The following is a 13,297-nucleotide window of genomic DNA, read 5'->3' as shown; positions in this document are numbered from 1 at the left end:
AAAGTCCAAAAAGTGACATAAATCTGCATTTGGATGTTTTTCCTCACAAAAACATCCAACCAAATTGGTATTTTCGAAACCAATTTTTAGACATTTTTCTATGAAGTCTGTCAGACGTGCATTCCAATCACAAGGGTGTGTGTCAGAGGCATGTTTAGGGCGGGATCTGGGCATTCCTAACACTTGGATGTTTTTCAGCCATAATGGAACAAAAATGTGATTAAAAACATTACTTACCATCCTCTATGCCAGCCTCAGATGTTATACTCAGGTCCATTAGAACAGCATGCAGATTCCTGGAGTAGTCTAGTCATGGGTGCAGTGCACTGCAGACAGGTGGTCCCAGGCCCATACCTCCCCATACCTGTTACACTTGTGGTAGAAACTGTGAGCCCTCCAAAACTTACCAGAAATCCACTGTACCCACATATAGGTGCCCCCTTCACCCATAGGGGCTATTGTACTGGTGTACAGATGGGGTAATAGGTTTTGGGTGGGTTTTGTGGAGCTCAGCAGACAAGATAAAGGAGCAATGGTGAAATGTGTACCTGCAGTGTCCCCAAGGGTACCCCATTGCTCTCTTGGGATGTCTGTGTGGTCAGTCTACTAAGAATGCTGGCTTCTCCTACATCCCAGTTGCTTGATTTTCTGCGTTTGTCACTTGTACTTTTTTTTTTTTTTTTTTTTCAAAAATGGACCAAAAAGATAAATGCACAGAGCACAAAAACATCTAGCAAATAGCCATTTAAAAAAAAAAAAAATAGACGTTTTTCTGTTTGAAAATGGCTATATTTCCCACATGAATTTTGACAGAAACAAAAAAAAAGGCAAAGATCTGCCACAGAAATGGCAAATCAAAAGAAAAAAAGCAGATCAAAAAAGACAAAAAAATAGAACAGGAGGGTAACAGAAGAAGTGGTTTATTACAAGTTACCCGACGTGGCCACGTTTCGCCCTCAGGCTGCGTCAGGGGTAAAAAAACTTACATAAGTACTTCCCAAGCTTACTCAGCAAACTTCACAATGCACACTGCATGCTAGACACATATCAAAACTACCTACTGGAAGACACCCTAAAGATCTTCATTGAACAACTCACATTTCTTCTAAAATTCATGCTATCACACGGCCTATTCCCTCCTGAAAAAGGCAACATTAATGCTAACATAACACCAGTACCCAAAATGCAAACCTCAGTGCAAGTGCAATCACGAACTACAGACCAGTAACCTCCATACCACTCATGATCAAAATCATGGAAGGCTTAGTCGCCAATCAACTTGTAGACTATCTAAATGACTTCTCAATCCATGAATCCGAAACCGGTTTCAGACCCGGATACAGTACTGAAATGGTACTGGTGACGTTATTCGCCAACTTCAGACGAGAAATAAGTAAAGGCAAAAAAATTCTACTACTTCAGTTTGTCATGTCGAGCACATTTGACTCGATACTGATCCGATTACTGGACAATTTCGGAATTGGGGGCATTGTACTAAACTGGTTTGAAAGTTTCCTAACATCATGATCCTGTCAAGTGAAAGTGGATACCACTATATCCCCTTCCTGTAAAGCTGAATGTGGGCACCACAAGGCTTACCACTATCCCCATTACTGTTTAATATAATGATGGTACCCCTCGCTAATGCTCTGGGGAAAAAAACGGATACAACCCATTCATCTACGCAGATGATGTTACAATATACATTCCCTTTGATAAAGACACATCGGAAATTAAGCACAAAATTCAACAAGGAATAAAGATCATGGAATCTTGGTCTACAGCCTTCAAGTTCCAGCTCAACAAAGAGAAAACCCAATGCTTGATACTAACCTCAAATCATTGCAAGGCTACGATACCATCATTAGATCTGGACGGAACAAAGCTACCAGTTGCAGACCAATTGAAAATAATAGGAGTCATCCTAGACTGAGAGCTGTCTCGATATGCAGGCCACAAAAGTCTCCAAAACTACATGGGACATAAGTGTGATAAATAAATAAATATAAGCTCACACACACATTGCTTATGGCTAACAGCTGAAGATGTAGATTTGCTCCCCTCCCCTTCCGAAGATCAGATCCCCCCCCCCCCTTAACCCTTCTTAGAGACCCTCCCCCCCTCCTGAGATCAGACCCTCCCTGCCCCAGAGCCAACTTTACATCTCTGGTGGTCTAATGGAGTAGCCTGGGTAAGAGCAATCCCTACTCACTCCTGCCCCCTAGCAGCTCCATCAGATAAAATGGCTGCCATAAGCTCTAGCAGTAGTCTCTGCTCAATAGCAGCTGTTTACCAAATCCTAAGCATGTAGTAATCTTCTGAAATGGTAAGTAAATTACTGTAAATATTGTTCTGCCAAAACAGACCCAGATCAAGCCCCCTTTGCACAGATTTGGGTTTGATGTGCTCATATCCCAGCTGTGTATAATGGGGACTTAGACATTTATGCAAGATCAACATTTAAGCGCAAGTTTATGCATGTATCAAATGTGAATAGGGCTTGTAAAATTAGGGTCTAAATGTTAAGTTGTGTATCTGAGATATTTCAATAATTTTTTTTAATTACTGTAAGTACTTTTCTATACATTCTCATGTTGTTCATTGTTGACTGTGTTTAAAAATAGGGCCATTTTATGTCAGTGGCATTCATTGTTTCTTTAAACCCTGACTGCCACCAACTAATTCAAATCCAGATAATCAGAGCGGGCCCCTATCCGGAAACCAGCACTGAATATCTGGGTATTGGGCAGCTCCCAGAAGTTATTCGGGTTGGACTGATATTTACTTCTGTAACTAGATAGCTAACCGGGCATAGTGATGAATTCATGATATGTGGTCCAACATGCTCATACTCTAGAATTGAATATCTGCGGTGCACGGATAAATTCTCTCTCTGTCCTGACCCTGCTCTCGGATCACTCTGGCATTAACACAATAGTGCTGTGGCGGTCAGAGTAGGTATTCAGTTCTACGATCCAGTTAAGTGCCACTGAATATCTCTTCTAGGTCCAGCCAGCTTGATTTAACTGGGTCAGAGCCTCTCCTGCCCATATCAATCATTTTAAATAGCGATTCCATTTTAGTTTCTTAGAACAAAATCATTTTAATAGTTAAGGGCTGAATTTTATTCTTACGCCAGAAGATTTTGGGAGCTGACTTTATAACAGATCAAAACATATATATCGTCACTAGTGCTATGTACAGATATGAATACCAGTTTTGCTTATGTAAAAAGTTGAAAAAAAACCACCTATTTTATGCTTTTTTTTTACAAAGGCAACATAAGTGCCTATGTTCCTTTAAATAAATATCTTACGTGGGTGTTTGATATTGGCTTCTATATGCTAACCTTGGTGGTTATATTGATTGTTTTACATTGGCTTGTCGACTGATTGACAGGTTGTGTTTATTTTTACACTGTTGTAGATTGAAAAGTGTATGGCTCCCAGAACCACTCCCAATAGTTCTCAGTCCTCACACACAAATTTACACCTGCTCCAAGGCATGTTTAAGGGCCTCTTTATCAAACTGTGCTAGCGATCCTGGCGCAGCAATGACACTTTCAATGGGATTCGTTGGCATTGCCGCACGGGAATCACTAGCGCTAAGAGTCATTTTCTGCAGGTAAAGCATGCTTCATAAAAGTATTTGCCATCATCTTATTTCACAAGAACTAGTATTTAAATTTGCTCTCTCAGAACAAGGGTCAATAAAGACTATCAATAGAAAACTATAGAGGTCTATTACTAAAGATTAGCGCAAGTTACCTGTCACAGGACCCATTTTATTCCTATAGGCCCTGCTGCAGATAACTTGTGCTAATCTTTAGTAAAAGAGCCCCAATGTGTCTAAAAATATACCAGTTCAATATTGATGATTTGAATGCCTTATTTCTTTTATTTTCTCTTATTGTAGCACAAAACACCGGAACCTCAACACTGTACAGAAATTCTTATGGCGCACCTACTGATGATATCAAACACAACCAGGTAAATATGTTGGGGCTGATAATTCAGCCCGTGGAAGGCAGCCCGCATAAGTGCCACGATCAGTGCTGACCCCGGATATTCTGGCAACCAGCATTGAATATCTGGGTTTATTTTGCCCGCTAAAAAGTTAACCAGCTATGCCGATATTCAGCATTAACTGGTTAACTTTTTAGTAGTCAAAGATAGGCCTGCTATTTAAGCGGCCTATTTAGGTTTGGATAATTTCCTAAAAGAAAAGTCCAGAAGATGGACTTAGGAAAATCCACTGCTTATTTCTAGGATAAGGAGAATAATATCTGTCTTACTCTTTGGGATCTTGCCAGGTACTTGTGACCTGGATTGTCCACTGTTGGCAGCAGGATACTTACTGGGCATGATGCACCTTCCGTCTGTCCTAGTTTGGCAATACTTAGGTACTGCTATACATATAGGGCTAGATTCTATATATGGCGCCTAAAAAATTCATGCAGCATAAATTTCAACCTAAGCATATTCTATAATAAGCACCTAGATTTACGCTTAGTTGATATCCCACTGCCTAGAATTATGCACATCCACTTACACCAAGGGAAACACATAAACAATGGCGTGTAGATTTAGGTGCAGAGGGCCATATTTTTTAACAGTGCACATAAATTTTGGAACACCCTTGAAACGTCCATTTCCCCACCCATAACCATGCCCCCTTTTGGCTCCTTGTATTACAATTTAGGTGCTGTGTGTTACAGAATACACCTAGGGCCCCTTTTACTAAGTGGCGGTAAGCCCATCAGGGGCTTACCGCTCGCTAAACAAGAAGTACTGCCTGGCGGTTCTTCCCACCCCTATTGCGCCATCATATCAGGCATGAGTGGCAGTAAGGGCTCCCCCCCAAATGGCCACACAGCAAGTGCTTTACTTGCCGCACGGCCTATTCCTACAGGAAAGAGAGACTTCCCTTTTACCCGCTGCGGTAAAAGGGGGCCTCGGCACATGTGAAAAACATGCAGACTCCCTTTTGCCACACCATGGTAAAAGGGGCCCTTAGCAACTTATGCTTGTACATTCTAATTATTGTCAATTAATGCTCATTGTTGCTTGTTAAGTGCTGTTAAAAACACTGATTGCCTTGTTAAGCTAAGTAAGTTACATGCGTTGTTATAAAATACACTTGGATTTCGGTGCAATACGCTAAGTGCGATATATAGAATCAAGGGGATAATGCCATTACATGCCCCTTTGTGCACATATGTGCCCAAAAAGTAACACTAAGTGGTATTCTGTAAGAAAGCACAAAGCGCTATAGCACGCAAATGAAGTGGGGCATACATGTGGACAAAGCATAGGAGGGGCTTACAGTGTTCTGTAAGTTATGTGCACCCTTGCAACATTTAGGTGCCCATAGTTAAATATGTCATTCAAGGGAATGAGAGCCTGCCAAAGATGGAGAAGATCTATTACTTAAGAAACAAATATTTTGAGAAATGATCCATTCCTCAATTTTAGAAAAAGCAATGATGACGTTAGACTGAAAATGAGAATCCTGGATGGCATCAGCTATGAGGATTTGGATATCACTGATAAAGAGTTAAGAGCTATGGCTCAAGGTGGCAAGAGAGGCCAAAAACAGATTTAATAAGGGGTGTGTGCTGGGAGGAATGGGGGTAGTAATATTGAACTTTGAGAGACGCCATTGCAAAATGGAGAAAGGGATGTATGCCACTCTGAAACCATCCTGAAGGATTATGAGCAAAACTATGACTAAAATCACTGAAGGGCAGTTCATATAATACCCATAGGCGGTCGGTGGCCCAACTGTTTGGGGAGGCTAAATGGGGTGGGGTTAGGGGTGGGGCCAGGGGTGGAGCTTAAACCATAATTGTATGATAACACACAGAAAAAATAAATAAAAATAAAAGTCACAATTAATACCTTTTATTAAATTTAAATATTAGGTATGTATCATATGTCAAAGAATAAAGTGGTTGCTCAAAGCATATTCTAAGCACAAACACTGAACTGCAAAACACTATGCACAACTTTGTGCAAAAACACGCTCAGAACCTTACTGTACCATAAATATTACACTGGGCAGAACCTAATGCACCAATATACCACCCATACGGAAAATGCAGACCATCAACAATATGAAACAAGGGATCATATCATCACAATTCTCATGTAGAGCCACAAAACACTCTAATTCATGTTTAATGTGGGATAAAATGCCATAAATAAGTAAATAAATATAAACTTTTAATGTTGAGCACCTGATTCTCAAAGTGGACATATTCCAAACACTATAATGAAAATAAAATGATCTTTTCTTCCTTTGTTGTCTGGTGACTTTTTCTGATCATGCTGGCCCAGCTTCCGATTCTGCTGCTATCTGTCCTCAGTGCAGGTCAGGAAGTCATCCTCATTAAATATCTCCCTGGCAACCCAGGACACCTCCAGCCAACTTCCCCCCTCCTCTCCAAGCAGTAAGGTAAACAAACCATAAACCAATTTCTGCAACTGGTTACACAAGGCTAGAGGGCTTTCACTGCAGCTCCTGCTGTGAGGATGGAGGTAAATCAACAATTTAAGCCCCTCAGAGCACAGCAGGGGAGGCTTAGCCTCTCCAAGCCTCTTATACCGGGCGCCTATGATAATACCTACTTCTTCCAAACTGTGCAGAAAGAGATTGTGATTGACATGAGATCCAGTTGAATTAAAGGAATGTCTTCCAATGAGTACAAATTTCATTCATCGCAACAAGAAAGACAGAATCAGTATTGTGGCCCTTCCTGATCCCTGACTGTTGCAGATGAAAGCAAATTTGTCAGGGACAAGAAGGACTCAAGTTGGAAAGCCACTACCTTCTCAGTTACCTTGACAAGAAAGGGTAAATTAAAAATATGTCAATAATTCCCCAAAGTAGAAGAATCCAGATAACTGCCTTTGATTATTTGAGCCGATATTCTTTTTGCAAATCCTCCATGTAGAAGATTGGCATGCGTTATAAGACCTTTGGTAGACCCAATGTATATTCTACTTTTCCTTGAGCGGTTAGTCAATTTTTGAGTACCTGTAACATTTCTGTATCAATAATATATTCTCCTCTGTAAAAAATCACTAAACCATTTTAAAACAGTACCACTCCTCCAGTCTGACTAAACCTATTCAACAGTTGATCATGGTTCACTGCATAAAAGATGGCTGATATATTGAATTGTAGCAAAATCATTTGCTTTCCCTTACTAAGAGCCAGTCTGATATCAGTCACCATTGCCAGCAGCAAAGTTTGAGTACTATGTACTGGTCTGAAACTGCGTTGTGAAATAATGAAGAACGTCAAATTTGCTCGAGTAGTCACGTAATTGAGTATTCACAACAGATTCAATAAGTTTAGCAAGCCATGGTATGCTTGCCACTGGTCTATAATTTTCAGGCTTAGACAAATCAGCTCCCATTGATTTGGGAATAAGAGTCAGCATAATATATGTCAAATCAAGGGGGTAACTCCCAGGACTCAGAATAGAATTATCAAACATTGTCAACCAGACCACTATTTCAGTGGGTGCTGTCTTAAGTAAAAAGGATAAACATCTAAGTAAGTATCTTTCTTAGGCAGCCTTTTCAGGTAGATATTAATAGTATTTGTATCAACTTCCAGAAATTCATTCCATAGCACATTTCCTTTCACAGAGTTATCTCCTCTCTCTCCTCCTGTTACTCCCACTGTTGGCAGTTCTGTCTGATTTCAACAAGACTTTGCTTAATAATATCTATTTTGGTGCGGAAATAATTTGCTAACTCATCTTCTGTAGGTTGTATTTCTTGTGAAAACATTTGCACCTTATCAATTGTTATCAATGAGTTGAAAATTTGGAAAAGCTGTTTTGATGAATTTTCTGAATCAGCTATCATTTTTCCATAATATTCCCTTTTTGACACAACAGAATTTTTATATATTTTAATCTCTTCTTTCCACTGTCTATAAATACCAGAACCCTTAGTTTTACTCCAGGATTTCTCTCCCCTCCTACAGCCCCTCTTAAGATTTGCCAACTCTGGTGTTGTTATGATGGCTGCAATACTGTGGTAGTGAGCCCTTGTGCCTTAACAGAGCACGGTGGCCCGAAGGGAAGTGCCGCACTCGGTCAGGCAGCCGGACAACCCCTGGCTTCACCTGGGGAGCGACCACCGTTCCCCGGGAGTTGAGTCCCCAGGTGCAGATGGCCACCAGGACTTCTGGAACAAGCGGGGGTCGCACAGCCACCAGCCATGGCAGACAGCGAAGCTGGGAACAGGCCGGTCCAATCCAAGACTTAGGGCAGGCAGCAGAACAGAGAAGGGTCAGGTCCAATCCAAGAGTCTGGGCTGGCAGCAGAACAGAGAATGGTCAGGTCCAATCCAAGGGTCTGGGCAGGCAGTGGAACAGAGAATGGTCAGGTCCAATCCAAGGGTCTGGGCAGGCAGCAGAACAGAGAATAGTCAGGTCCGGTCCAATAGTCAGGGTAAACAGCAAAGAAGACAGCAGAACGCTGTAACTCAAGCACCAAACCTCTATAACGATAGAAGCCAAAGCAAAGAGTGAAGGCGACTGTGGTTCTTAAATAGTCCCCTCGTCAACAGTAATCACAATCAGCTGGGAGAACGATCCTGGATTGGCTGGCTGTTAGAAGGAGGTGGAGCAGAGCGAGGAGTGGCCAATCCCGTACCAAAAGAAGAGGCGAAGGACTGAGCCGGAAGGAAGCCCCACCTCTACAAACGCCAACAGTCCATGTGGCCGGCCTACAGGCCGCATCGGAATGGCCGGCCACAAGGCTGCAGCTGACCAGGCTGACGCCAATAGCCAACATGGCCGGCCACCACTACCGGAAAGCGTCCGTGTGGCTGGCCCACAGGGGCGAGTCGGTATGGCCGGTCACGAGACCGAAGCAAACATGGCCGATCCTGACCGCTCACTAGGCCGGCCATCGCTACCGAGATGGCGTCTGGCGGCAAACCGCCCGTGCGGACCACACCGCAGGTGAGGAACGTAACAGGTGTATACCATTGATTCTGTTTTAAGCAACCATTCCTTTTTTTCAGAGGTGCTAATTCATATAAAGATAAAGACTGCATAATATTCCAAGCCTGTAGCTGTTGTTCTGGTTGTTGTATCTCTGATTTTAGTTCTCCCTCCACTTTCTGCCAAAAGAGTTCTGCATCAAATTTTCCCTAGCCAAGACATGCATTAATCTTAGAACTGGACTGAAAGCTCTTAAATGCTCTTAGAAAAAAATTCATAACAGTATCTGTGGTTTGAGTTTACAAGGAGACAGCTAACAATTACAATTCTAGGCTTAAGTTAAACACCTGTTAGTTTTGCACCTAATTTAACTTTCCTTGTTCTAAGGCCCCGTTCGGTTTAGAAGCACCATGGTAAGCAAAGTGTATTCTGTTCACATATACCATGTTCCGTTCAGGCCTTTTGCACAGTGTCCGATGGAATCTCTTACGCTTGCATTTGTTAAATAATTCATTGGCTGCTCCTATTACACATGCAGGCAAATACATGTCCGCTCCTGTATGTATTTTAGAAAAGGCTCCATAGAAGCAGATCCTTTTCTAAAATAATACTGGAATTGTTCATATCTCAGTTCTGATTTCTCTGTTCTATCTAAATTGGGGCTTCATATGTATATTCCCAGTCTTGCACGGGAATATACATGCATTTTTAAAAATTACCTTGTTGGTCTCTGCACTTCCTTGAAGGCCCATGTAAATTATAGTAATATTTTTGTTTTTGCCAGGGCTTTAGAAGAATGACTAATGGGGCCATTTGTGCTTAGCTCTCTGGTAATTTAAATGACCTTTCAAATGTAAAATAATGCTTTTAGGAGCTTAGCTTCTTGATTGGCTACTCTTACATGTATAATTTTCAGGAATACAGCGCTCCCACATATAAGTGAAAATCGGCACTTATATATACTGTGCAAGTGCTGCTGCTTGCACATAGCAGAGGTGAAACATAGAAGGTGAAAGTTTAAACCTCACGAGCATGTGAACAACACAATAAGAGAGAGGCAAAAATGACTAAGATTCCAAGATCACAGTATATAGAACCTTTAATATAGTCAGCAATTTCAACACATCAAGGACCCAACACAACCATGTTTCAGCATGTGAGCTAGCTTCAGGGGTCAAAGAACCTGATAAAAATAGAATAAGTAACAATAAATGAACTATAAAGAGAGAAATAGTCAGTACGATTAAAAAATGGCACCCATTAAAAAGACTAACAGTATGATATAGTACATTAAAAAACATGAATAAATAATAAGTAATACTGAGATGAATGCTAATTAGTGCTTTAGCTAAAACATGAAACCTATGTGTTTAAAAAATAATAATAATACATAAGGTAACATTCAAGTAATGCAAATATATAAAATGGTAATGCTAAACGACCAATTACTGTATATGGGCAAATGTCAATAAAACTACTCTAAAATAAGAACAATAGGTAGAATATGAAATTTAAAAATTAGCAGTTAAAACAGTGATTTGATAGATATTCCAACTAAACAGTGTGACTGAAACATGTACAGAGTTAAAAGTTAATTAATTATAAAACAAACACATTCAGATCAATTTAATGATAGAAATGAATGGCAATAAGTGTTCAAATTGATAAATAAATAAAACTGAGGATAATGTCCATGAATAAATAGATATCTATGGCATATGTTGGTGCAATATGGTCCTGTACAATATATGAAGATACATTTAATAAACTGAGAAAAGATAAGGTAATGCATAAGCTGTGCAAACCTACCAAGTGGCATGTATGGGTACTGTTCAAAAAACGTGTGACTAATGACAAAAGTACAAACAGCAAAAAAAAGTTATACCGTGCTGTTGAGACAACGAAAGTGCGCAAGTGAAAACTGTAAATCTATTATATCAATACTACACATACTGTTAACGATTCTTCAAATACCCATTGTTGTGTAGTAAAACATAAAGGGGTCCTTTTACTAAGGTGCTCCGAAAAATGTCCTGCACTGGTGTAGACACGTGTATCGGATTCATTCAGGTCCATTTTTTGGCCGAAAATGGACATGTGGCAAAATTAAAATTGGCGTGCATCCATTTTGTGCCTGAGACCTTACCACCACCCATTAACCTAGCGGTAAGGTCTCAGGTGTTAACAGGGTGGTAATGGTCTATGTGCGTACAATACTGATTACCTCCCAGTTAGCGCCAGCATGCTTAGTGGACACACGTAAAAAATGAAATTACCTCCCAGGCCACGTAGCCAGGTAGTAGCTCAAATTTTACACGCATAGGATGCGCGTACATGCCTAAATGGCTTAGTAAAAGGGTCCCAAAGTGAATGACCAGAGATCTGAATCAGTGAGGCTAACAAAATGAGTTAATCCTGACCCCTGAAGCAGGCTCACATGTCGAAACACAGCCGATTCGGGTCATAAGTACATAAGTATTACCATTCTGGGACAGACTGAAGGTCCATCAAGCCCAGCATCCTGTTTCCAACAGTGGCCAGGTCACAAGTACCTGGCAAGATCCCAAAAAAGTACAATACATTTTATGCTGCTTATCTTAGAAACAAGCAGTGGATTTTCCCCAAGTCCATTTTAATAATGGACTATGGACTTTTCCTTTAGGAAGTCATCCAAACCTTTTTAAAACCCCGCTAAGCTAACTGCTTTTACTGCATTCTGTGGCAACGAATTCCAGAGTTTAATTACACATTGAGTGAAGAAAACGTTTCTCCAATTCGTTTTAAATTTACTACTTTTGTAGCTTCATTGTGTGCCCCCTAGTCCTAGTATTTTTGGAAAGAGTAAACATTGATTCACGTCTACTCGTTCTACTCCACTCATTTTTTTAGACCTATATCATATCTCCCATCAGCCGTCTTTTCTTCAAGTGAAGAGCCCTAGCCGCTTCAGCCTTTCCTCATAGGGAAGTCATCCCCATCCCCTTTATCATTTTCATTGCCCTTCTCTGTACCTTTTATAGTTTGAGTGGAGGAGTGGCCTAGTGGTTAGGGTGGTGGACTTTGGTCCTGAGGAACTGAGTTCAATTCCCAGCACAGGCAGCTCCTTGTGACTCTGGGCAAGTCACTTAACCCTCCATTACCTGCCACGAGTGGGAAAGCGCAGGGTACAAATGTAATAAAAAATAAATAAATTTCACTGTATCTTTTTTGAGATGCAGCAACCAGAATTGAACACAATATTCGAGGTGCGGTCACACCATGTAGCGATACAAAGACATTATAATGTCCTCATTTCTGTTTTCCATTCCTTTCCTAATAATACCTAACATTCTACTTGCTTTCTTAGCCACAGCAGCACACTGAGCAGAAGGTTTCAACGTATCATCGACGATGACACCTAGAGCCCTTTCTTGGTCAGTGACTCCTAACGTGGAACCTTGCATGATGTAGCTATAATTCGGATTCTTCTTTCCCACATGCATCACTTTGCATTTGCTCACATTAAACGTCATCTGCCATTTAGACACCCAGTCTCGTAAGGTCCTCTTGTAATTTTTTTTTGTTACATTTTTACCCCGCACTTTCCCACTCATGGCAGGCTCAATGCAGCTTACATGGGGCAATAGAGGGTTAGGTGACTTGCCCAGAGTCACAAGGAGCTGCCTGTGCTTGAAGTGGGAATTGAACTCAGTTCCTCAGGACCAAAGTCCACCACCCTAACCACTAGGCCACTCCTCCAATCCACTCCACTCTTGCGATGTAACAACTTTGAATAAGTTTGCGTCGTCAGCAAATTACCTCACTTGTTACTTCCATCTCTACATCATTTATAAATATGTTAAAAAGCAGCAGTCCCAGCACAGACCCCTGGGGAACCCCACTATCTACCTTCCTCCATTGAGAATACTGACCGTTTAACCCTACTCTCTGTTTTCTATCTTTTAACCAGTTTTTAAGCCACAGTGGGACACTACCTCCTATCCCATGACTTTCCAGTTTTCTCTGGAGTTTTTCATGAGGTACTTTGTCAAACTCCTTTTGAAAATCCAGATGCACAATATTGACCGAATCACCTTTATCCACACGTTTGTTCATCCCTTCAAAGAATTGTAATAGATTGGTGAAGCAAGATTTCCATTCACTAACTCCATGTTGGCTTTGTCTAATTAATCCATGCTTTTGAATATGCTCTTTAATTTTGTTCTTTATAATAGTCTCTACCATTTTGCCCGGCATCGACTTCAGGCTCACCGGTCTATAATTTCCCTGATCTCCTCTGGAACCTTTTTAAAAAATCGGTGTTACATTGGCCACCCTCCAATTTTCCGGT

The 13,297-nt window shown here is 41.0% G+C and overlaps 1 protein-coding gene across 1 annotated transcript in view; it reads left to right on the top strand.

The window, feature by feature from the left end:
• Positions 1-13,297, top strand: part of CTNND2 (catenin delta 2) — a 1,428,722-nt gene that overhangs the window by 1,403,739 nt on the left and 11,686 nt on the right. The window contains exon 20 of the mRNA XM_030219657.1: positions 3,916-3,989. Within this exon, the coding sequence (XP_030075517.1) occupies positions 3,916-3,989 (74 nt within the window). The remainder of the gene's footprint in view (positions 1-3,915; positions 3,990-13,297) is intronic.

Source organism: Microcaecilia unicolor, chromosome 1 (genome assembly GCF_901765095.1).
Source record: "Microcaecilia unicolor chromosome 1, aMicUni1.1, whole genome shotgun sequence".
In the NCBI taxonomy this organism is placed as follows: domain Eukaryota; kingdom Metazoa; phylum Chordata; class Amphibia; order Gymnophiona; family Siphonopidae; genus Microcaecilia; species Microcaecilia unicolor.
Note: the sequence above shows the minus strand (reverse complement) of the source record. Positions and strands in the feature narration are given on the sequence as shown.